The 26,434-nt window shown below is 35.1% G+C and overlaps 1 protein-coding gene across 2 annotated transcripts in view; it reads left to right on the top strand.

Annotated features, from left to right (window-relative positions):
• Nucleotides 1–26,157, top strand: part of ldb3b (LIM domain binding 3b) — a 33,274-nt gene extending 7,117 nt beyond the window's left edge. Inside the window, exons 2-9 of one of the 2 annotated variants that reach the window (XM_062054821.1) lie at nucleotides 2,247–2,398; nucleotides 2,466–2,541; nucleotides 17,969–17,991; nucleotides 20,672–20,869; nucleotides 20,996–21,019; nucleotides 21,149–21,318; nucleotides 21,454–21,490; nucleotides 25,675–26,157. In XM_062054821.1, coding sequence (XP_061910805.1) covers nucleotides 2,247–2,398; nucleotides 2,466–2,541; nucleotides 17,969–17,991; nucleotides 20,672–20,869; nucleotides 20,996–21,019; nucleotides 21,149–21,318; nucleotides 21,454–21,490; nucleotides 25,675–25,771 — 777 coding nt within the window. In that variant the 3' untranslated portion in view covers nucleotides 25,772–26,157. The remainder of the gene's footprint in view (nucleotides 1–2,246; nucleotides 2,399–2,465; nucleotides 2,542–17,968; nucleotides 17,992–20,671; nucleotides 20,870–20,995; nucleotides 21,020–21,148; nucleotides 21,319–21,453; nucleotides 21,491–25,674) is intronic. The other variant, XM_062054822.1, reaches the window with a different exon arrangement.
• The last annotated feature ends 277 nt before the right edge of the window (nucleotides 26,158–26,434 follow it).

Genomic DNA, 26,434 nt, shown 5'->3' with positions numbered 1-26,434 from the left:
TTATATCTATTATTTACAGATAGAAATATACATATTTTTTAAAACAATTATTATTTTTACTTGTATTTATTTCTATACTTTGGATTCACTTTTCGGGTGCGTAGGATAGTAGTTTAAGCGTATCATTTTTATCATGTCCTAATTTTTATTATATTTGTATTTATACTTTTTATATCCATTCATAAATTTTATTTGTAGCTATTATTTGTGTTGTTTTTTTTCTGTATAGTTAAAATGCAACACAGTTTTTTTAGGTGAGGGGAAATTCAAACTGGTGATGTCACTGACAAAGGATGGAAATATGACAACACCTTGTGGAATGTTTACAATGAAAACATGACCCAAAAATGTAAATATAGCCAATATATTTTAGTATACCGTATTTTCCGGACCATAGGGCGCACAGGATTATAAGGCGCACTGCCGATGAGCGGGTCTATTCAGGTCTTTTTTCCCAACAAAAGGCGAACCGGATTGTAAGGCGCACTAAAGGGGTCATATTATTTTATTTATTGTAAATGTAAAAGACTTCCTTGTGGTCTACATAACATGTGATGGTTGTTGTTTGGTCAAAATGTTGCATAAATGATGTTACTGACAGATATAAGTAAGAACTTAACATTACTTTATATTAGAAATGGCAACAGCGGAGAATGAATGTCACATAACAAGATAATAGAGAAAAAGAAGAAGCTTATCGATTACGGTGTCGGCACAGACTACAAAGGCGGACGCGTGCAAATTTTCAGGATTTATGCAGATCCCAACTACAGATCAGCAGGTACCAGAAGGTAAGAAAAGTTGCTTTTGCATAATATTGCGAAACAAAAGGCCAGATAATATGTCTTACCTTATACAAACACCATAATAATACTCCTATGTTAAAGCACAGTACAATCCATCAAGCGGTGTGGCGTCATAGCTTACCAAAGTCCTACTAAAACATTTTGATAGATTTTTGAGAACTGTGTAAATTTTCAATATTTCCAATGGAACATATAACATTTTGGTGTTGTCTACGTGAGTCATATTGCAGCTTACACATATCTCTTATGTGTGACTGCCATCATATTGCAGTCTACACGTATCTCCTATGTGTGACTGCCATCTACTGTTTTGTTTTTTTTGATTGATTGATTGAAGCTTTTATTAGTAGATTGCACAGTACAGTACATATTCCGTACAACTGACCACTAAATGGTAACGCCCGAATACGTTTTTCAACTTGGTCACACTTATCATTTCACCATTCACCAAATAAAATAGCTTTGAGGTCGGTAAGCACAACCAAAATGATTCCGTACATTAGAAGCACCGGTTATAAGGCGCACTGTCGAGTTTTGAGAAAATGAAAGGATTTTAAGTGCGCTTTGTAGTCCAAAAAATACGGTATTTGTATTGGGGTGTTACCATTTAGTGGTCAATTGTACGGAATATGTACTGTACTGTGCAATCTACTAATACAAGTCTCAATCAATCAATATTAGTGATTGATTTCTTGATAATAAAAAACAAAAACAATAACGAGCCAGTCATTTAAACGGCTCTTTTAAAGGAATGGCTCCCTCTAAAGAGCCATCAATCCAATCTCTAGCACGAACACACGCAGGCTCCATCAAGTGGTGCTTTGACATCAACTGAGCGTGCTTACACGGCCATAAAGGGCCTCAATAATAATAATAACAAGAATAACTAGTAATTGTGGTTTTTCAATAATAATAATAACAAGAATAACTAGTAATTGTGGTTTTTCAATAATAATAATAACAAGAATAACTAGTAATTGTGGTTTTTCAATAATAATAATAACAAGAATAACTAGTAATTGTGGTTTTTCAATAATAATAATAACAAGAATAACTAGTAATTGTGTTTTTTCAATAATAATAATAACAAGAATAACTAGTAATTGTGGTTTTTCAATAATAATAATAAGAATAACTAGTAATTGTGGTTTTTCAATAATAATAATAACAAGAATAACTAGTAATTGTGGTTTTTCAATAATAATAATAACAAGAATAACTAGTAATTGTGTTTTTTCAATAATAATAATAACAAGAATAACTAGTAATTGTGGTTTTTCAATAATAATAATAACAAGAATAACTAGTAATTGTGGTTTTTCAATAATAATAATAACAAGAATAACTAGTAATTGTGGTTTTTCAATAATAATAATAACAAGAATAACTAGTAATTGTGGTTTTTGAGTCCATTCACGCGACTCCCCTGGCTCATTATAGATAACGGCAGGCAGTAAGGCGTCGGGCGGCAGCCTGTCCCAGGGCGACATCATCTCAGCCATCGACGGCACCAGCACCGACGGCTTGACGCACCTGGAGGCCCAGAACAAGATCAAGGCTGCCACCACTCGACTCTCGCTCACCATGCAGAAGTAAACACGGCAAAGTGGTTTTTCTCTTGGTAACACGTGCTTCATTGTTTTCCTGTGTCATGTTTAGATCCAGGCGCCCTGCACCAGTTCCCATAGCCACCCCCAGGATGGACTCCCCCATGCCTGTCATCGCCCACCAGAAGGTATGGACAAAACATTAGGGACACCACTTCTTAGGGTGACTTTAACTAAAGGCTTAGTGGCCACATGCGTGGACAGCACCTTTTAGCTCTTATTTCCACAATTGTGTACACTACTGAATTGGGGTCTTATGGCCACTTATGTGGACACTTATACTGCCATCTGGTGGTGTCAGAAGAGTATAACTTACAATGGAATTTGGAAAAAAAAAAAAGTAAAAATAAGAATTAGCATGTCACTAAACATGAAGTACACGTTTGTTACTTATGGACTAAATACATCATATCGAAAGATGATTCTTAGTTTTTATTCTAATTAGGGTCCAATAAGACAAAATAGCAAAGAGTAATCAAAAATGCATGTAAACAAACAGCTTGGGCCTTAAAAGGTTAAAATAATTGACAATTGCTAATCTAATAAGAGACAATTATGTTTTTAAAAAAGATCATGCTTGCCGGGCTCAAACTCGCAACCACACAATCTCTTGCAATGTTTCTCAATTATTTTCTGTTACGCCCCACTAGAAAAAAAATAAAAAAATTGTGCCCAGCCTCACTGTCCGCCATGATTATAAATAGTATTATTTGTCTTGAAATTGTTATAAGTACACCTCAGCATAACATTATATCCAGTGTTTCCCACACATTCATTTATTTGTGGCGGCCCGCCACGAAAGAATTACGTCCGCCACAAATAAAAAAAATTATTTAAAAAATTTTTTTTTTTTTTTTTGTCCTGTCCAGCTTCTCAGACAAATCATATAGTTGATGTAGATGCCCATATAGGCTGTTCACATTTACTTTACAAAAGAGAAGTGTAGGATACTTCTCTTGTTGCCTTATTTGTATTTGACCACTACTGTTTTCTGTTTATTTGTTACTGACTGTGGCAGGACACCTCTGCCTCTGTTTCACTTTATGTTGCTGGTAAATAATATGCTTGTAGTAGTAGGCTAAAGTTACATTATTTAGTATGCACTAATTAAAGGGGCAGAGCTTTAAGAGACATTTTAGCTTTTATATTTTATAAGATATATTTTTTGTAAGAACCACAATTAATAAATATATTTCAGTGAATAACTTATTGTTCAAATCTGTATATAAATATGTACATAAAGTGTTGTAATTATATTGTAGAATGGATGGATGGATGGACGTTTAAAACAAAACTGTTATTATTAATTAGTAAGTATACATTTTTTGAGCCTTTTTAGAGAAAATCATATCATTGTAGTAAATTATGCAAATTACTCGATGATGTCATGGTGACCACGCCCATGGCCCCGCCCATAGCCCGCCCCCACCGTCACAGGTATCTTGGCAGTTTATGGGAAACACTGATATCCTTATTAACAGTAAAATATATATAGATCAACCTACCACAAAAATAAACTTTATTAAAATTGTTTTTAGTCTGTGACAAAAAATATTTAAAGTGCATTAATTTTCCTAAAATTAAAAACAAATCTTATTTAAAGTACCAGTAGAGTGTAAACACAAGTTTAATTTATAAGCTTAATTGTGTTCCATTGTATCCATTAGACCAGTGTGCCGTGTCTGGTGTGCCGTGGGAAATGATGCAACTTCACCTAATTGGTCCAAAAAATATTTTTTGCAAATCAATAATCATAATAATGTGCCGTTGTCTAGTGCCTGTGCGGTGTAGAGCTTGGCAGGGCAATATTGTAATACTCCATACCAGTAGGTGGCAGCAGGTAGTTCATTGCTTTGTAAAAGTGGGAACGCGTCGAGGATGGTTTGTCGTGATCCCAATACGCAGAGCACAGCGGGAGACAGCGTGCAGGTAAAAAGTTATGTAACGCTTAAGCCAAAAAATAACAAAAGGCAAGTCCCGCTAGGAAAAGTCACTGAAGCATAGGGATGGCTATGTAGAACAAAAGTAAAACTGAACTGGCTACAAAGTCAACAAAAACAGTATGCTGGACGACAGCAAAAACTTACAGCGTGTGGCGCAAAGACGGCGTCCACAAAGTACATCCGTACACGACATGACAATCAACAATGTCCCCACAAAGAAGGAAAGCGTACGCACAACTTAAATAATCTTGATTGCCAAAACAAAGCATCTGCTACAGGAGAACACCAACAAAACAGGAAGGCTCACCAAAATAACAGCGCAAGACAGGAACTAAAGCACGACACACAGGAAACAACAACAAACTCAAAATAAGGCACGACAACCTGGTGGAGTTTCATTTTTTAACCTTTTCTGCTGGTGGTGTATCTCCGTATTTTTTTTATGAAAAAAATGTGCCTTGGCTCAAAAAAGGTTAAAAACCAGCATTAAACCATATTCAACTGTTTTAACAATACGCAAAGTATGTGAAAATACCGTCGAAACATCACACAACGCCACAATTTCAGTCAGCCATTTTGAATATTCCGGGTCATCTGTTGCGCTCATTACACTCTCTTTAAAAAAAAAAACATCCATAAACTGCCAACAGTACTCCATTTATACATCACCACCTGAAAATGAACCAAACATGAGTGATATAATGTTATCATAAGTGCCAACGCAGACGGGCTATTTCAGCAGCGCATTGTTAGCAGCGAGCTAATGCTAGCTTCAATGTTATTGTTGACACATTGCTTCTGCTTGGTCTCAAACTTGCTCAAAGTAAATTCTAGATTATAATTCATGCATCTCTCACCTGGCAGTAGACAAATGTGGCCACGGACCGAGAGGCGGGTAGACTTTGATATCCTCCGAAATTGCAAAAAAGACGTAGTTGGGGCAACTTTTGGTCAACTCTTTGTGAGGATTGCGATGAATTCTTATTATGCGAGCGTCCCGCCAGACGGCATCCCAGCAAGAGTGGAAATATTACAGAAAGTGTTTGTTTAATTATGTGTTGTATGTTTAGCACCTGGATATGATGCTGCTAATGCTATAGAGTCACAATAAAGCTTGGCTTCTAGAACTTATTACTCATCCTCCTTGTGTTCGGCCTCAAAAATATAAGGTTCTGGATCATCATTTTTCCCAAAGTAATCGTCGTTGGCTCTCACAAGGTCTGCTTGATTAGCATTGTTGTTGATGGGGAAGGGATCTGGGGTTCCGAACTCTATGTCACGGATCACATGACTGACTTCGTCATTAACTCTCAAAATGGCACAGGAATCTCCGAGAAATGTATAATATTTTGATCATATCTATTTACTCGCAAACTTTGGAAGTCTTTTGAGTCATAAATCACATACAGTCGTGGTCAAAAGTTGACGTACACTTGTGGCCAAACAGCTCCATTTTTGTGTCATCTGACATCACATGGACGAAGAGAAGACCTTCTGGAGGAAAGTTCTGTGGTCAGATGAAACAAAAATTGAGCAATACCCAGCAATATGTTTGGAGGAGAAAAGGTGAGGCCTTTAATCCCAGGAACACCACTCCTACCGTCAAGCGTGGTGGTGGTAGTATTATGCTCTGGGCCTGTTTTGCTGCCAATGGAACTGCTGCTTTACAGAGAGTAAATGGGACAATGAAAAAGGACCAAATTGTTCAGGACAAGCTAAAATCATCAGCCCGGAGGTTGGGTCTTGTTGGGTGTTCCAACAGGACAATGACCCCAAACACAGGTCAAAAGTGGTAAAGGAATGGTTAAATCAGGCTAGAATGAAGGTTTTAGAATGGCCTTCCCAAAGTCCTGACTTAAAGGTGTGGACAATGCTGAAGAAACAAGTCCATGTCAGAAAACCAACAAATGTAGCTGAACTGCACCAATTTTGTCAAGAGGAGTGGTCAAGTGGTCAAGCAGAAGCTTGTGGATGGCTACCAAAAGTGGTCAAGTGGTCAAGCAGAAGCTTGTGGATGGCTACCAAAAGTGGTCAAGTGGTCAAGCAGAAGCTTGTGGATGGCTACCAAAAGCTCCTTATTGCAGGTCAACTTGCCAAGGGACATGTAAGCAAATATTAACATTGCTGTATGAATACTTTTCACCCTCACATTTTCAGTAGAGCCATAATAAATTCATAAAAGAAGCAAACTTCATGAATGTTTTTGGTGAGCAACAAGTATGTGCTCCAATCACTACATCACAACAACAACAAGTATGTGCTCCAATCACTACATCACAACAACAACAAGTATGTGCTCCACTCACTACATCACAACAACAACAAGTATGTGCTCCAATCACTACATCACAACAACAACAAGTATGTGCTCCAATCACTACATCACAACAACAACAAGTATGTGCTCCAATCACTACATCACAACAACAACAAGTATGTGCTCCAATCACTACATCACAACAACAACAACAAGTATGTGCTCCAATCACTACATCACAACAAAATAAGAGTTGTAGAAATGATTGACAGCCATGACATGATGTTCTTTACACGTGTATGTCCACTTTAGACCGCGACTGTATATATGATAATAGCTTCAATGTAGAGGCAGCTTGTTTTTCCATTCTAGTACTTTAAATATAAACATTTTTTGCCCCACTTGCACCATTTGATCATTTGAAAAGATAAATAAATAAAGTCAATAATCCTACATTCCTTCTAATCAGCAACATCAACTCAGCAGCACACTATGTCAATATTTCATTTGCAAAACAAAAAAGAATGAAATGTTTTGTGCTGATTTTTTTCCACTATCTGAGAATAACCGTCATAGACCAAGAGTGGAGCACACTAGCCAGTGAGCCCACAACCCGTTGACTTGCACGGCTCTTGAGGCGTCGGGGGACTTAGTGGTCTAGCGCAGTGTTTTTCAACCTTTTTGGAGCCAAGGCACATTTTTTGCGTTGACAAAATGTGGAGGCACACCACCGGCAGAAATCATTGAAAAACTAAACTCAGTTGACGGTAAAAAGTCGTTGTTGCAATTGTTGGATATGACTTTAAAGCATGCATCACTATAGCTCTTGTCTCAAAGTAGGTGTACTGTCACCACCTGTCACATCACGCCATGACTTATTTGGACTTTTTTGCAGTTTTCCTGTGTGTAGTGTTTTACTTCTTGTCTTGCGCTCCTATTTTGGTGGCTTTTTCTCCTTTTTTGTTATTTTCCTGCAGTAGTTTCATGTCTTCCTTTGAGCGATATTTCCCGCATCTACTTTGTTTTTATCTTTCTTCGTGGGGACATTGTCAATTGTCATGTCGTGTTCGGATGTACATTGTGGACGCCATCTTTGCTCCACAGTAAGTCTTTGCTGTCGTCCAGCATTCTGTTTTTGTTTACTTTGTAGCCAGTTCAGTTTTAGTTTTGTTCTGCTTAGCCTTCCCTAAGCTTCAATGCCTTTTCTTAGGGGCACTTACCTTTTGTTTATTTTTGGTTTAAGCATTAGACACCTTTTTACCTGCACCCTGCCTCCCGCTGTTTCCGACATCTACAAAGCAATTAGCTACCGGCTGATATGGAAGAGTATTACACGGTCTAGACAGCACCGACACTCAACAACAACACATCATTTGCAGACTATATTTACTGCTTTGCAAAAAATATTTTTAACCCAAATAGGTGAAATTAGATCATCTCCCACGGCACACCAGACTGTATCTCACGGCACACTAGACACTTATTTTATTTGCGTAACTTATTTTATTTGCCTTTACGCCAGGTGAGGCATTGATGGTGTCTGATTTTTTTATGACATGCTCTAATAGCGATAATAATAATAATAATAATAATAATAATATTAATAATAATTATAATAATACATGTTGCTCATTAGCAAGAAAATAAGGGTATAATTCACTTTCATAGTAAAGTTATTATTACATAATTCTGAGTCCCATTTATTTATTTAAAACATTTATGACAAAAAAAAAATTCTAAATTGTCAATGTCAATTGTAAAAAAAAAAACTATCTTCATGTTTGTTGTAAAAAAGTATGTTCACCTTCTGTTGTGTCTGAAAGTCCAGTGCGGAGAAGTTTTTTAGCTTGGATATATAATCTTGGCAGCCAGATTCGTTCATTCATTCAGCAGGACTATAAAAAAATAAATACTGCATTTGACTTGTTGCTAGAAAAACAAACTAGATAACGCTGGTTTCTTCTCTGAAAAAGATACGGTAGCTACATGCACCTGCTAGCTCACGTCTGCCCCCCTTTAAATGGTGACTCAAAGTACTACCGAACATTAAATATATTACATAAGCTGTAGAAACTAGAAAACCAGACTTGTTTTGGTCCCTGGAATTGTATACCATCCAAAAGTAATGTTACGCTATACTCAATGGAGACAAGTCAAACACTTGGACCAGGCGGGAAACAGCCTTTTGTCACTTTAAACCGGCCACATGCTTACTGATGGGCCTTGTGGCGCCGCCGTGTCTTGCAGGTCATACGACCTAAACATTCAACTATGCAATCTTGAATACACGTATAATACCCTCTTTTCCGGACTATAGAGTGCACCAGGAAATAAGCCGCACCTCAATTTTAGATGAAAAAAATAAGTTTCCATATTAGCTACACCAGCCGCGTTGTGACATTAATCATTTCAACAGAAACATTCTTTCAATGTTTATTTACATACCTTAGTTCAGTGGTCCCCAACCACCGGAACGCGACCCGGTACCGGTCCGCGGACCGATTGGTACCGGGCCGCGCAAGAAATTAAAAAAATATATATATATATATATTTTTTTTTTTTTTTTTTTTTAATTCAATCAACATAAAAAACAATATATACATTATATATCAATATAGATCAATACGTCTGCAGGGATACAGTCCGTAAGCACACATGATTGTATTTTTTTATTTAAAAAAATAATAATAAAAAATAAAAATAAAAAATATTCACCCCCCCCCCGGTCTGTGGGACAAATTTTCAAACGTTGACCGGTCCCCAGCTACAAAAAGGTTGGGGACCACTGCCTTAGTTGTTTGCAAACGGTGTCTGTAACGCGGCAGTAAAACGCAAAATACGTAAATATTACATGTTATTATGAATGTGCCGGTTACTATATTACATATATACTACATAATATACTACATATATATAAAACATAAATGTTTTTAGAGCGCTTCAGAGGCGGAACAGAGCCAATCCCCATTGGCTGCAATTTAGCCACCCATTGCTAACAGTTCTTTACGAGTTAGAATGCATAAAAAAGTCTCATATGAGGACTGTGAACACGGGAATTTACAGAAAAACTTCCGTAAATTTACCTGGAAACAGCCTTACTTAGGACGAGGCGCAGTGCACTAAACCTGGTAAGTGCACTAAGCAGCTTAAAAAGCCTCATATCAGGTTTTTGCTCTGTATTTTATTATGAAATGTGCAAATGTACTGATTTTTACGAGAAATTTTTTTTTTATTCTTATAATTATACAGACAATATATTGATAAGCCAGTTTAATTCACAAATATTATATCTAGAGTTATTAATTTTTTTTTCAATGTTTTTATGACAATTGAATCTCGGCCTCCCCGTACTGAACATCTTTGTATGGCAAAGTGTGCACGGTGCTGCCCTCCAGTGTAAAGTGGTGGCAGTGCAGCAGTATGTGTATTTATTCAAATAGGGCTTTCTTATGTAACTGCACTTTTCTCCTTTTATTTTGTGGACTGGATTTTTTTTTTTTACATCAATTATGCTGACAACTTAATTGAATAAAAATTTGCGAGGAAAATTTGTGTTTTCAAAATTTAAGTTTGTTAATTAACTTAATTTGATTAATTAGTTATTTAATTTAGTTAGTTAATTCAGTGTAAAAAAAAATGCAGTGTAAAAAGTTTCCAAGCTCAAAAATTCAGTGTAAAAAGAATCAGTGCAAAAAAATTCAGCTTAAAAAAAGTTCAGTGCAAAAATATTCAAACCATGTGACTTCAAACTTGACACCTCATTGGCTGGTTCTGACACAGGATCGATCGCTGCAGTCTTAATTTTGAATTTTGAAGCAACGAATATTTCTGCACTATTTTTTTTACACTGAATTTTTATTTTACACTGAAATGTTCTGCACTGGACTTTTTACACTGAAATCGAGAACTTTTTAAACACATTTTTACTCAGTGAAATTTTCAGCATTTGTTCACAAAATTCAAAGGCAGAAAATTAATTGTCCAAAAAAAGCTTTTGTAAAAAAGACACAAATTACTAATATTTCTGCACTTTTTTTTTTTTTTAAACACTGAAATTTTCTGCACTGAATTTTTTACACAGAAATTTAATTGAACAAAAATTTGTGTTTTCAAAATTTACGTTTGGCAAAATTCAGTGTAAAAAGTTTCAAAGCTCAAAAATATTCAAACCATGTGACTTCAAACTTGACACCTCATTGGCTGGTTCTGACACAGGACCGATCGCTGCAGTCTTCATTTAGAATTTTGAAGCAACGAATATTTCTGCACTATTTTTTTTTTTTTTTACACTGACATTTTCTGCACTGAATTTTAGAACTTTTTAAAGACATTTGTATTCAGTCAAAGTGTCCGCATTTAATGAACTGCATTAATTTGTTTTAGTTTGTGGACTGGATTTTTTTTGTTTACATCAAATTATGCTGAAAATTTCATTGAATAAAAACTTGCGAGCAAAATTTGTGTTTTCAAAATTTCAGTGTGTTAAAATGCAGTGTGTTAAAATGCAGTGTAAAAAGATTCAAAGCTCAAAAAATCAGTGCAAAAAAAATTCAGCTTAAAAAAAGTTGAGTGCAGAAATATTCAAACCATGTGACTTCAAACTTGACACCTCATTGGCTGGTTGTGACACAGGATCGATTGCTGCAGTCTTAATCTTGAAGCAACGAACATTTCTGCACTATTTTTTTTTACACTGAATTTTTTTTTTTTTTACACAGCAATTTTCTGCACTGAACTTTTTACACTGAATTTGAGAACATTTTAAACACATTTTTATTCAGTGAAATTTTCAGCATTTGTTCACAAAATTCAAAGGCAGAAAATTAATTGTCCAAAAAAAGCTTTTGTAAAAAAGACACAAAAAATTCACCTCCAATACAACAGCAACTCCTTTTGCTTCCATTGTTTTTAAACATACCTTACGTCTACTTTTTTATTAAATAAAACAAGTAGAATAAAAGATAAAACAGGTGTAATGTAAGGTGTTTTTAGAGTGAATAATGTAGAAATAATTTGGACACCGCTGCTGTACGTTACTCTTACTAACACTGTAATCCAGGCCTGGGCAATTATTTTCACTTGGGGGGACAAATATAGAGAAAAAAATGTGTCTGGGGGCCGCTATATCTGATTTTTAGGAACACGAACAAACAAAACCTCACAATAATGTCTGATTGAATGTCTGCTGTAATCTCTCCTTAAACCTGGAAAAACTCCACCGTGCCCAGAAGAGGGCGATGTTTGGTATTTGGGACTGACAGCGGCTTGTTAGGAACTAAAAAAAGATCAGCGGAGCTTTCTGCAGCTATCGCAGCATTAAAAGCCGCCACACGTGTCGCTATTTATGGAGCAGGCGCACATATACCAAATACCTGGCCGGGGTCCAGGTCACAGAACGTCCAGGGGTCATCTGGACAGCTCTAGTTTACCAAAAGGTCAGCTGACCTTTACAAAAAGGTTGCGAGGCGCTGATAAGAAAAGGAAGGCCAGAGTTTGTGTAAGTACGTACTTGTGATGTCATCAGTAGCATTGAAGCACAGTTGCAAGTGTAAAAAGAAGTCAGAGGTTCAGTATAATGCTTAAGAATGATGTGAATCTTACTTTTTTTATTCTATGGTTCCATTTAATACCACCATCAAGTTTCAGTATGGACATAAAAATAATAATCAGCAGTAACGTCGTTGTATACTCGCCTAATCAACATCGTTGTATACTCGCCTAATCAACGTCGTTGTATACTCGCCTAATCAACGTCGTTGTATACTCGCCTAATCAACGTCGTTGTATACTCGCCTAATCAATGTCGTTGTATACTCGCCTAATCAACGTCGTTGTATACTCGCCTAATCAACGTCGTTGTATACTCGCCTAATCAACATCGTTGTATACTCGCCTAATCAACGTCGTTGTATACTCGCCTAATCAACATCGTTGTATACTCGCCTAATCAACATCGTTGTATACTCGCCTAATCAACGTCGTTGTATACTCGCCTAATCAACATCGTTGTATACTCGCCTAATCAACATCGTTGTATACTCGCCTAATCAACGTCGTTGTATACTCGCCTAATCAATGTCGTTGTATACTCGCCTAATCAACATCGTTGTATACTCGCCTAATCAACATCGTTGTATACTCGCCTAATCAACGTCGTTGTATACTCGCCTAATCAATGTCGTTGTATACTCGCCTAATCAACGTCGTTGTATACTCGCCTAATCAACATCGTTGTATACTCGCCTAATCAATGACAATAAAGATGTAATGCATGGTTTGATTTATAAATGTTTTGATTTAATATTAAATAATACATCAAATACATAACTACAAACAAACATTAAAAATGTTAATTATTTAAAATAAAATAGTATCCTTTTTTTGTTTTTATTAAATATTTTCCGTATTAAAAGAGCAGCAGTCATTTAAATAAATTACTTTTTATTCACTTAAATTAAATAGAAAAAACTAAATTAATGTAATTTTTTATTTATTTAGTTATCAGGATTATTTCAATTAAAGAAATTAAATATTAAAATTTTTCATGAAAATTTGTAATATTGAATTTATTGATTTGATCCAATTTTGCCACAAAAAAATGTTGAATTAAATTAAACAAACACTAATAATATTAAATGAAGAAAATTCACTCAACATGTTTGTGTATTGATTTATATTACTTTTTTAATAAATGAATAAATACATTATGCGATGTATTGATAAAAACTGAATGCATTAATTTACATATCAATTAACATTTTTAATATTAAATATTTAGATTTGATTAAAGTTGGGCACAAAAAGCCTGTGCCAAAAAAAATGTTTTAATTAAATTAAACAGATAAAAATAATACTACATTTAAAATGCTTCCAACATGTTTGTTTATAATAATTTATTTGTATTAATTAGATTTTTTTTTTTTTTTTAAATATATATATATATATATATATATATATATATATATATATATATATATATATATATATATATATATATATATATATATATATATATATATATATATATATATATATATATATATATATATATATATATATATATATATATATATATATATATATTAATAAACCAATGATGTTACATTTTAATACATTGATGGACAATTGCATGTAACATTTTAAATATGGATTTAGTTGATTTGATTTAATTTTGGCACAAAAAACATGCATCCTAAAATGTTCCTTAAATTATATTCAAATGAAAATACTTTTCTTTAAAATAAAAAAAAAACATGTATGCATTAGAACTGTCTATTGTTTTATATTATTTATATAATAAATAAACTACAGAGTGGGTAAACAAACTGATGAACAATTGCATGCATGAATTCACATTTGAATTAACATTTTAAATATTCAGTTGGTTTGATTTCATTTCAACACAAAAAGCTTGCATCCTAAAACGTTTCTTGAATAAAATTAAATGAATTAAGAACAGAATAATTGTTTTTTTATATATAATTTAACATGTATGAATTATACTTTTCTATTGATTTATATTATTTCATTAATAGTTAAATATGTCACATTGAAATAAATGGATTAACAATAGAAAGCATTGATTAACATTTTCATTAACATTTTAAATAATCAGTTGGTTTGATTTAATTTTTGGCACACAAAACTTGCATTCTAAAACGTTTATATCAAATCATTAATAAATTCATAATTAAATTAGGTAGTGTGTAAATAAATTGATGATCAGGTGCATGCATTAATTCAAATTTTAAATATTCAGTTGGTTTGATTTCATTTTAACACAAAAAGCTTGCTTCCTAAAACGTTTCTTTAATTAAATTAAATGAATTAAGAACAGATTAATTTGTTTAACATGTATGAATTATAATCGTCTATTGATTTATATTATTTCATTCATAAATTAATAATGAAATGATGTTACATTTACATGCATTAATTCACATTTTAATTTGATTTAATTTTGGAACAAAAAGCTTGCCTTAACTAGACTCACGCTTAAAAAAGGGACCATGCAGGATGTTGCGGTTGCTATGGCAACACTCAAAAGCACCCTAACGAGACCTTTTAGCACGACCTCTCGTGGGGTCTCGACATGTCCCTTCCAGGTTTTAGGGGCGGCCTAAGAGGTTCCAGGGTCCGAGGGAGGCGGGAGCGCATAGATAAGTCAGGTGTCTGGGGCACGTGCTCGCCGCAGACACGCCATACGATGATGGCGCTATCAGGTCTTGCGGCGCCGCCTCATTGGCCGACACGGGTGCAAGCAGCTGTTGTACACACTGAAGGAATGTTCCGTTGCTGTCACACACACATCATCACTGTCCAACAGAGATAGGGGGTGTGTGTGTGTGTGTGTTCTTGTATTTCTGCCCTTCTTGAGACATCAACAAGGAAAAGTAGCTTCCATATGAGGAGGTGTGAACAAGTGATGACATAAATCATGGTCCCAATACGGAAAACCATTGCATCTAATAGGGAATGTCTCATTTGCACCCCCTGGTGGTGAAATCTATCAAAATGAGGGTGGTGACATAAAGGAGGGATTTTTCAAATTGACTGTGTGTCGCTTTTAAAAAAGTGCTCCCCCTCTGGTAAACATATGAAATAACAAGTGTGTGTAAAAATTTGAGGTGCTCCCCCTCTGGCCAACATATGTAATAACAAGTGTGTGTAAGGCATTGAAATGCGCCCCCTTTGGCCAAAATGAATACAAAAAAATTAAATAAATATGTATATAGAGACATACTGTAATAACTTGAAGTAAATAATGAAGATTATAAACCAATTACAAACAAAAAAATTAAAAATTAATTAACTAAAAACAGTCTTTTTCTCACAATGTGTCGATTTGTTTTTTATAAAATTGGGAACAATTTCTCATACTGTTTCTGTAATATTGCAATATTTTAAAATTATTACTTTTTAATGCAAAATGGTGACATTTGTCATATAAAATTCTGACTTTTATCACAATATTGGCAATTTTTTTTGTTGTTCTTGTAAAATAGTGAAATTTTTGGAGTAAAATTTGGACTTTTGTCATCATTTTGCCAAGTAAAATTCAGATTATTATTATAACATTGCCAACATTTTAAAGTTTTCTTATAAAACTGTGACTTTTGTCGAGTAAACTTACGACTCTTCATAAAATTGCCAACATTTTAAGCTTTTCTTGTAAAATTCTGACTGTTATTGAGTAAAATTCCAACTTTCATCATAATAGTGCACAAATTATTAGTTTTTCTTGTAAAATCTTGACTTGCGTTGAGTAAAATGACGACTTTTATTATAATACTGCCAAAATTCTAAAGTTTTTCTTGTGAAATTCCAAATCGTTTTTCACAACCAGCTTTTTTATATTTGCATAGTATGTATATATTATTAATGTTGTAAATACACATCTTTATATATCTAGAAAGGCTGGTCCTAAAGAGCTAGGCATTTCTCTCAGGTCTCAAGTAGGTAACAAATACAAGAATGTGTGTGTATGTGTGTGTACTGTAGTCTTCACCTACATATTTGTGTGTGTGTGTATGTGTGTGTACTGTAGTCTTCACCTACATATTTGTGTGTGTATGTGTGTGTACTGTAGTCTTCACCTACATATTTGTGTGTGTATGTGTACTGTGGTCTTCACCTACATATTTGTGTGTGTATGTGTGTGTACTGTAGTCTTCACCTACATATTTGTGTGTGTATGTGTGTGTACTGTAGTCTTCACCTACATATTTGTGTGTGTGTATGTGTGTGTACTGTGGTCTTCACCTACATATTTGTGTGTGTATGTATGTGTGTGTACTGTAGTCTTCACCTACATATTTGTGTGTGTATGTGTGTGTACTGTAGTCTTCACCTACATATTTGTGTGTGTGTGTATGTGTGTGTACTGTAGTCTTCACCTACATATTTGTGTGTGTATGTGTGTGTACTGTAGTCTTCACCTACATATTTGTGTGTGTATGTGTACTGTGGTCTTCACCTACATATTTGTGTGTGTATGTGTGTGTACTGTAGTCTTCACCTACATATTTGTGTGTGTATGTGTGTGTACTGTAGTCTTCACCTACATATTTGTGTGTGTGTATGTGTGTGTACTGTGGTCTTCACCTACATATTTGTGTGTGTATGTATGTGTGTGTACTGTAGTCTTCACCTACATATTTGTGTGTGTATGTGTGTGTACTGTGGTCTTCACCTACATATTTGTGTATGTGTATGTGTACTGTGGTCTTCACCTACATATTTGTGTGTGTGTGTGTGTATGTGTGTGTACTGTGGTCTTCACCTACATATTTGTGTGTGTGTATGTGTGTGTACTGTGGTCTTCACCTACATATTTGTGTGTGTGTGTATGTGTGTGTACTGTGGTCTTCACCTACATATTTGTGTGTGTGTATGTGTGTGTACTGTGGTCTTCACCTACATATTTGTGTGTGTATGTGTGTGTACTGTGGTCTTCACCTACATATTTGTGTGTGTATGTGTGTGTACTGTGGTCTTCACCTACATATTTGTGTGTGTATGTGTGTGTACTGTAGTCTTCACCTACATATTTGTGTGTGTGTATGTGTGTGTACTGTAGTCTTCACCTACATATTTGTGTGTGTATGTGTGTGTACTGTGGTCTTCACCTACATATTTGTGTGTGTGTATGTGTACTGTGGTCTTCACCTACATATTTGTGTGTGTATGTGTGTGTACTGTGGTCTTCACCTACATATTTGTGTGTGTGTGTACGTGTGTACTGTAGTCTTCACCTACACATGTGTGTGTGTATGTGTGTACTGTGGTCTTCACCTACATATTTGTGTGTGTATGTGTGTGTACTGTGGTCTTCACCTACATATTTGTGTGTGTATGTGTGTGTACTGTGGTCTTCACCTACATATTTGTGTGTGTATGTGTGTGTACTGTGGTCTTCACCTACATATTTGTGTGTGTGTGTGTATGTGTGTGTACTGTGGTCTTCACTTACATATGTGTGTGTGTGTACTGTGGTCTTCACCTACATTGGCCTGAACATCCATAAAGCCTAAAAGTGGTGTCTGACATGAGCAGATCAGGTGGTGTGTGTGGGTGCAGGTATTTCTAGCTCTTCCAGTTTATTTGTGTCGCCACCCCCTGCCTACCACCACACTCCTCTCTCTCTCTCTCCAGTGTCATGTGATCCCCCCCCCCCCCCCCCATCCCCCCCCCATCCCCCTGCTCTTGTCAATCACACTCAGGGAGGCAACAATGGAGGATTACAGCATGTTGGATAGTTTCCTACAAACACACATTGTGCCATTGTTGTCACCACAAGTCTGACGTCACAACCCAATGTGTGTGTGTTTGTGTGTGTGTGTGTGTGTGTTACAGGTCATCGCCAACACACCTGCCAAGTCAGTAAACTGCCAGCATGTTGGTATAACGTGCATGTAGCCATGCTGTGAAGTTAATGGTAACATTTTACTACCAATCTCACTTGAATTGAACCCACTATGGTGGAATACTCACGAGCTGCAGTGCCTCCGCCATCCCGAAGAGGGCAGTATAGTTCTAACATTCCAAAAGCCTTTAACTGGGAAATGTTTGCATTTGTACACCAAATGTCACTAAACTCCTCTGATTCTTATGTATGAGAATATTATTAATGCACTGAAATAGAAGATAATGGTGTGTGTTTGTGTAGAAGCATGTAGTCACAATTTATTGTAATACAATTTAATTTAATTTAATTTGATCTTATCTAGTCTAATCTCATTTAATTCAATTGTATTTTTTCTTATTTTATTTTTAAAAGTAATTGAGCACATTTCATGTAAAAATACATATTTTTAAGTGTGTTAAAATATAGTAGTTGTTATGTTTGTACTAAATTTCAAGGATTCATGGAGCTTTATTTGTTTGAGGTAATTATTCAATCATAATTGATTTCATTTTTTAAGAGACACATACATTTAATTCTAGAAAATGCAATGTGATTTTATACAATTTTGAACACAGAAAGTCTTTTAATTGTATTATATTTTATATATGATATCAACAAATCATACTATATTTTGTTGTTCGTACATAGTTTAAGGTAATAATAAATTATCTTTTATTTCATTTTTTTAAAGCACAACTACATCAAATATTTAATTTAATAAAATGCAGAGTAGTTGAAATGTAGTTTAATTATAATGTTTTATGTGTGACATTGATGAATCATAATTTATGTTGTTATGTTTGTACCTTTTATGGTAATTATTCAATTCACTTTGATCTCATTTTTAAAGGCCCAGTATTTAATTCCCAAACAAATGCAAAGTCATTTTATTTTATTTATACAGCAAGTAACTATAATTGTATTATATTTTATACATGATATTAATAAATCCTATTTTATTTTGTCATGTTTGTGCATGATTTAAGGTAATTATTGAATTCTCTTTTATTCCATGTTTAAATGCACAACTACATTAAATATTTAATTCCAGAAAATGCAACATAGATTTATTTAATATTTTAATGAATAGTCATTTTGTTGTATTATAATATTTAATATATGATATTAATAAATAATACTTTATTTTGTTATTTGTGCATGATTTAAGGGAATTATTGAATCCCCTTTAATTCCATGTTTAAAGGCACAACTACATTAAATATTTAATTCCAGAAAATGCAACATAATTTAATTTATTTTTTTAATATTTGAAGTCATTTTGTTGTATTATAATATTTAATACATGATATTAATACATCATATTTTATTTTGTTATGTGTATGCATGATTTAAGGTAATTATTGAATTATTTTTATTAATTTTTTTTTTTTTATTAATTTTTTTAAAAGCACACTTACATTAAATATTTAATTCCAGAAAATGCAATGTAATTGTATTTAATTTTTAATACATACAATCATTTTGTTGTACTATAATATTCAATACATGATATGAATAAATCATACTTGATTTTGTCATGTTTGTACATAATTTAAGATAATTATTTAATTCTCTTTTATTCCATGTTTAAAGGCACAACTACATTAAATATCTAATTCCAGAAAATGCTACATAATTTGACAAAAAAAAGTAATACATGAAGTCATTTTGTTGTATTATAATATTTAATACATGATATTAATAAATCATACTTTATTGTGTTATGTTTGTGCATGATTTAAGGTAATTATTGAATTATTTTTATTCTATTTTTTAAAGGCACACTTACATTAAATATTTAATTCCAGAAAATGCAGTGTCATTTTATTCATTTTTTAATACAAAAAGTTATTTACATTAAAATATGTTATGTATTATATTAACAAATCCTACTTTATTTTTCTAAATTTTTACTTAATTTAAGGTCATTATTAAATTATCTTTTATTTCATTTTTTTTTAAAGGCAGTGACCTACATGAAGTATTTAGTTCCAGAAAAGGCAGTGTAATTTTATTTCATTTTTAATACAGAAATTAATTGTATTATATTTAATTTATGATATTAATAAATCATACTTTATATTGTTATGTTTGTGCATGATTTAAGGTAGTTATTGAATTATTTATATTCCATTTTTTTAAAAGCACACTTACATTAAATATTTAATTCCAGAAAATTCATTGTCATTTTAATTCATTTTTAATACAAAAAGTAATTTAAATGTATTAAAATCTGTTATGTATTATATTAACAAATCATACTTTATTTTGCTATATTTGTACTTAATTTAAGGTCATTATTAAATTATATTTGATTTCATTTTTTTTAAAGGCAGAGACCTAAATAAAGTATTTAGTTCCAGAAAATGCAGTGTAATTTTATTTCATTTTTAATAAGGAAATTAATTAATTGGATTATATTGTACATATAATTTAAGATATTAATAAATCATGTTTTATTTTCAAATGTGACATGGATTAAAGAGAATATAAGATTGCATGAGATGAAGAAAGAAAAACTGCATGAAAAGTCCAATGCTATGTTGCTTTGTGGAAGCAAGAATGCAACAGCACCCCCTGTTGGCGGTCTGCTAAATAGCGGCCCCATTTTGGTTGAAGTGCTACTTTGTCGTGGCCCCTCCCTCTCTCAGCGTGGAGTACACCCCCAGCTTCAACCCCATCGCCCTGAAAGACTCCGCCCTGTCCACCCACAAGCCCATCGAGGTGCGCGGCCCCGGCGGGAAGGCCACCATCGTCCACGCCCAATACAACACGCCCATTAGCATGTACTCGCAGGACGCCATCATGGACGCCATCGCCGGCCAATCGCAGGCCAAGGGACACGACGGGTGAGGTGACGCCGCTGAAAACGCACCAATGTGTGCTTTGCTTCTCTTTGTCCACCTTTCACCTTTCTGCTCACTCCATCCCTCCTCATCCTCCCCCCACCCCCCCAACCCCCGCCGCCCGGCCAGTGAGGAGGCGGGCTCCCCCTTGGCGTAAGTACATCCTGCCTCCTAACAAGGCTTCACAACATCCATAGCCTACTTCCTGCTTCATGCGCCCAACGGACATCTGCACGCCGACTGACGCTTGTGTGCCCCTCCCCCCTGCCCCCCCCCCCCCAGTGCCGTCCTGCCCATGAAGGACCCCGTGGTGGACTGCGCCTCCCCCGTCTATCAGGCGGTAAACAAGCCAAAAGAAAACCCCCAGGACTTGTCCGATTGGGCTCGCCGCGCCGCCAACCTGCAGTCCAAGAGCTTCCGGATGCTGGCCCACATCACTGGAACTGAATATAGTGAGTGAACACCTAGATCAGGTTTGGGGAAATAATGGGACATTCCCGCTGTTGGTACAATGGCCTCAAGTCCCTATACCGGTACTTTTTTTTTTGGAGTCTAACCCTTGTTTAACCCTCTTTCTCTCCATAAAGTGCAAGACCCAGACGAGGAAGCTCTGATGAAGTCGAGGTAAGCATTATTGCGTTGATCAGTAATTACTCTAACTTTAACTGGCGTTTGTTTACTTAACCCTTCAACAACCTTACCTTTGTTGATCAGTAATTACTCTGACTTTAACTGCGGCGTTTGTTTACTTAACCCTTCAACAACCTTACCTTTGTTGATCAGTAATTACTCTGACTTTAACTGGCGTTTGTTTACTTAACCCTTCAACAACCTTACCTTTGTTGACAGTAATTACTCTGACTTTAACTGCAGCGTTTGTTTACTTAACCCTTCAACAACTTTACCATTGTTGATCAGTAATTACTCTGACTTTAACTGCGGCGTTTGTTTACTTAACCCTTCAACAACCTTACCATTGTTGATCAGTAATTACTCTGACTTTAACTGGCGTTTGTTTACTTAACCCTTCAACAACCTTACCTTTGTTGATCAGTAATTACTCTGACTTTAACTGCAGCGTTTGTTTACTTAACCCTTCAACAACTTTACCATTGTTGATCAGTAATTACTCTAACTTTAACTGCGGCGTTTGTTTACTTAACCCTTCAACAACTTTACCTTTGTTGATCAGTAATTACTCTGACTTTAACTGCGGCGTTTGTTTACTTAAACCCTTCAACAACTTTACCTTTGTTGATCAGTAATTACTCTGACTTTAACTGCGGCGTTTGTTTACTTAACCCTTCAACAACTTTACCTTTGTTGATCAGTAATTACTCTGACTTTAACTGCGGCGTTTGTTTACTTAAACCCTTCAACAACTTTACCTTTGTTGATCAGTAATTACTCTGACTTTAACTGCAGCGTTTGTTTACTTAACCCTTCAACAACCTTACCTTTGTTGATCAGTAATTACTCTGACTTTAACTGCGGCGTTTGTTTACTTAACCCTTCAACAACCTTACCTTTGTTGATCAGTAATTACTCTGACTTTAACTGCGGCGTTTGTTTACTTAACCCTTCAACAACCTTACCATTGTTGATCAGTAATTACTCTGACTTTAACTGGCGTTTGTTTACTTAACCCTTCAACAACTTTACCTTTGTTGATCAGTAATTACTCTGACTTTAACTGCAGCGTTTGTTTACTTAACCCTTCAACAACCTTACCATTATTGATCAGTAATTACTGACTTTAACTGCGGCGTTTGTTTACTTAACCCTTCAACAACCTTACCTTTGTTGATCAGTAATTACTCTGACTTTAACTGCGGCGTTTGTTTACTTAACCCTTCAACAACCTTACCATTGTTGATCAGTAATTACTCTGACTTTAACTGGCGTTTGTTTACTTAACCCTTCAACAACTTTACCTTTGTTGATCAGTAATTACTCTGACTTTAACTGCAGCGTTTGTTTACTTAACCCTTCAACAACCTTACCATTATTGATCAGTAATTACTGACTTTAACTGCGGCGTTTGTTTACTTAACCCTTCAACAACCTTACCTTTGTTGATCAGTAATTACTCTGACTTTAACTGCGGCGTTTGTTTACTTAACCCTTCAACAACTTTACCATTGAATATACACACTAACTCTTGGGATCCTAAAAGTGTCATAAGTTTACAATCATTTATTTTTGTTTTTTTACTTTCAACGCTTGAAATCTTTTAACAACTTTAAATCTGTTGATATAATATTTTTATTAATTGTTATGTTTGTTTTATATTTTATATACTTTTTGTCAATTTTTTTTTTTTTTTAATATTGGGAAATTTCAAAATATGTAATATTTGTAAATAATAAGTTGCAGGTATATACACTAGCGTTCAAAAGTTTGGGGTCACATGTAAATGTCCTTATTTTGGAAGGAAAAGCACTGTACTTTTCAATGAAGATAACTTTAAACTAGTCTTAACTTTACAGAAATACACTCTATACATTGCTAATGTGGTAAATGACTATTCTAGCTGCAAATGTCTGCTTTTTGGTGCAATATCTACATAGGTGTATAGAGGCCCATTTCCAGCAACTATCACTCCAGTGTTCTAATGGTACAATGTGTTTGCTCATTGGCTCAGAAGGCTAATTGATGATTAGAAAACCCTTGTGCAATCATGTTCACACATCTGAAAACACTTTAGCTCCTTACAGAAGCTACAAAACTGACCTTCCTTTCTGCAGATTGACTTTCTGGAGCATCACATTTGTGGGCTCAATTAAACGCTCAAAATGGCCAGAAAAAGAGAACTTTCATCTGAAACTCCTCAGTCTATTCTTGTTCTTAGAAATGAAGGCTATTCCACTAAATTGTTTGGGTGACCCCAAACTTTTGAACGGTCGTGTACCTACCTACTTACCTACATATGTATCTGCTGGATCTTCTCTTTATTTTAGGCTGTCCTTTTTTTTGCTGCAGTTGTTACATATACCATAATGTTGTACATAGTCATTGAGATTTGTTATATATTCTATATATTATATCTTAATATAATATAATATCCATACATTTTCTACCGCTTAGCCCTTACCCTGCCTACTTACTTACTGTACTAACCCTAACCCTAACCCTAACCCTACTTATATATATATATATATATATATATATATATATATATATATATATATATATATATATATATATATATATATATATATATATACAAAACCAGTGAAGTTGGCATGTTGTGTAAACAGAATACGATGATTTGCAAATCCTTTTCAACTTCTATTCAATTGAATAGACTGCAAAGACAACATATTTAATGTTGCAACTGAGAAACTTAATAGTTTTTTGCAAATAATCAATAACTTAGAATTTAATGGCAGCAACACGTTGGAGCATTTTTACCACTGTGTTACATGGCCTTTCCTTTGAACAACACTCAGTTTTGGTTTGGGAAGTGAGGAGACACATTTTTGAAGTGGAATTCTTTCCCATTCTTGCTTGATGTACAGCTTAAGTTGTTCAACAGTCCGGGGGTCTCCCTTCTCACATTGCAGGTGCCACACATTTTCAATGTCTGGACTACAGGCAGGCCAGTCTAGTACCCGCACTCTTTTACTATGAAGCCACGCTGTTGTAACACGTGGCTTGGCATTGTCTTGCTGAAATAAGCAGGGGCGTCCATGATAACGTTGCTTGGATGGCAACATATGTTGCTCCAAAAGCTGTATGTACCTTTCAGCATTAATGGTGCCTTCACAGATGTGTAAGTTACCCATGTCTTGGCCACTAATACACCCCCATACCATCACACATGCTGCCTTTTACACTTTGCACCTAGAACAATCCGGATGGTTCTTTTCCTCTTTGGCGACGTCCACAGTTTCCAAAAACAATTTGAAATGTGGACTCGTCAGACCACAGAACACTTTTCCACTTTGCATCAGTCCATCTTAGATGAGCTCGGGCCCAGCGAAGCCGGCGGCGTTTCTGGGTGTTGTTGACCAATGGCTTTCGCTTTCGAGTTCTAACTTGCACTTACAGATGTAGCGACAAACTGTAGTTACTGACAGTGGTTTTCTGAAGTGTTCCTGAGCCCATGTGGTGATATCCTTTACACACTGATGTCGCTTTTTGATGCAGTACCGCCTGAGGGGTTGAAGGTCCATAATATAATCGCTTACGTGCAGTGATTTCTCCACATTCTCTGAACCTTTTGATGATATTACGGACGGTAGATGGTGAAATTCCTAAATTTCTTGCAATAGCTCGTTGAAAAATATTGTTCTTAAACTGTTCGACAATTTGTCGAACTTTGTTGACAAAGTGGTGACCCTCGCCCCATCCTTGTTTGTGAACGACTGAGCATTTCATGGAAGCTACTTTTATACCCAATCATGGCACCCACCTGTTCCCAATTAGCCTGTTCACCTGTGGGATGTTCCAAATAAGTGTTTGATGAGCATTCCTCAACTTTATCAGTCTTTTTTGCCACTTGTGCCAGCTTTTTTGAAACATGTTGCAGGCATCAAATTCCAAATGAGCTAATATTTGCAAGAAATAACAACGTTTTCCAGTTGGAACGTTAAATATGTTGTCTTTGCAGTCTATTCAACTGAATATAGGTTGAAAAGGATTTGCAAATCATTGTATTCTGTTTTTATTTAGCATTTACACAACGTGACAACTTCACTGCTTTTGGCTTTTGTACTTCAATAATGCTGTACTGCTTTATTTCCTTGTTGTCCGACACATTTTTAGTTTTTAACCGAGTGTTAAAAACCGGCCTTTTCTGGCAGAGAGAAGTTTGAGTCGGAGATGCGGGGTCCTCGTTTTGCCAAGCTGAAGAATTGGCATCACGGACTGTCTGCACAGATCCTCAACGTTGGGGTGTAAGGGAAAGGAGAGAGGAAGCAAGGAAGCAAGGAAAGAAGAGAAGGGGACATGGGGCAATATATAAACACAGAGAGAAAATAATGTACATGAGGGCAAATAAGGAAGAGGCGGAATGTGTGTCGCTTATAGATGAGTAGAATGTGCGACTTTATGCTATTAATTCATGACTGTTGTGTCCATACAATGTCTGCTGCTATACGTTTGGTTCCTCTGCGCGACAGGAGAGAGAAATTCACTGTAGGGAAATAATGTGGACGTCCTTTTAGCCCCAGTAAGAAGGATGTCACGATCACACACACAGATGTAACATGCACAAATACAATATGTACAACCAATGCACTCAAAATACACCGATGTCAATGTGAATAAATGTTTTCCTAAAACCACATGACTGACTGATGCTGCTACTGGAAATATCTTCTTTATACACGACTCACATGTTCACCAATAAAGCAGTAATCACACTATTGTAAGCATTTACAAAACAAAGTCAGCGTTTGAAATGAAATACATTTGTTACACTAGTCAAAGATCCTGTATATTACGGGAGTACTTTGCTTTTTTAAGAACCTACAGCAAAAATGTTTGTCAAAGATCCCCTATTTGACAAGAGAGCTCTGCTGTTTTTAAAAATGAACTGCCAAAAATGCTAGTCAAAGATCC

This window comes from Entelurus aequoreus, linkage group LG08 (genome assembly GCF_033978785.1).
Source record: "Entelurus aequoreus isolate RoL-2023_Sb linkage group LG08, RoL_Eaeq_v1.1, whole genome shotgun sequence".
Taxonomy (NCBI): Eukaryota; Metazoa; Chordata; class Actinopteri; order Syngnathiformes; family Syngnathidae; genus Entelurus; species Entelurus aequoreus.
This window is presented reverse-complemented; position numbering and strand designations above follow the sequence as displayed.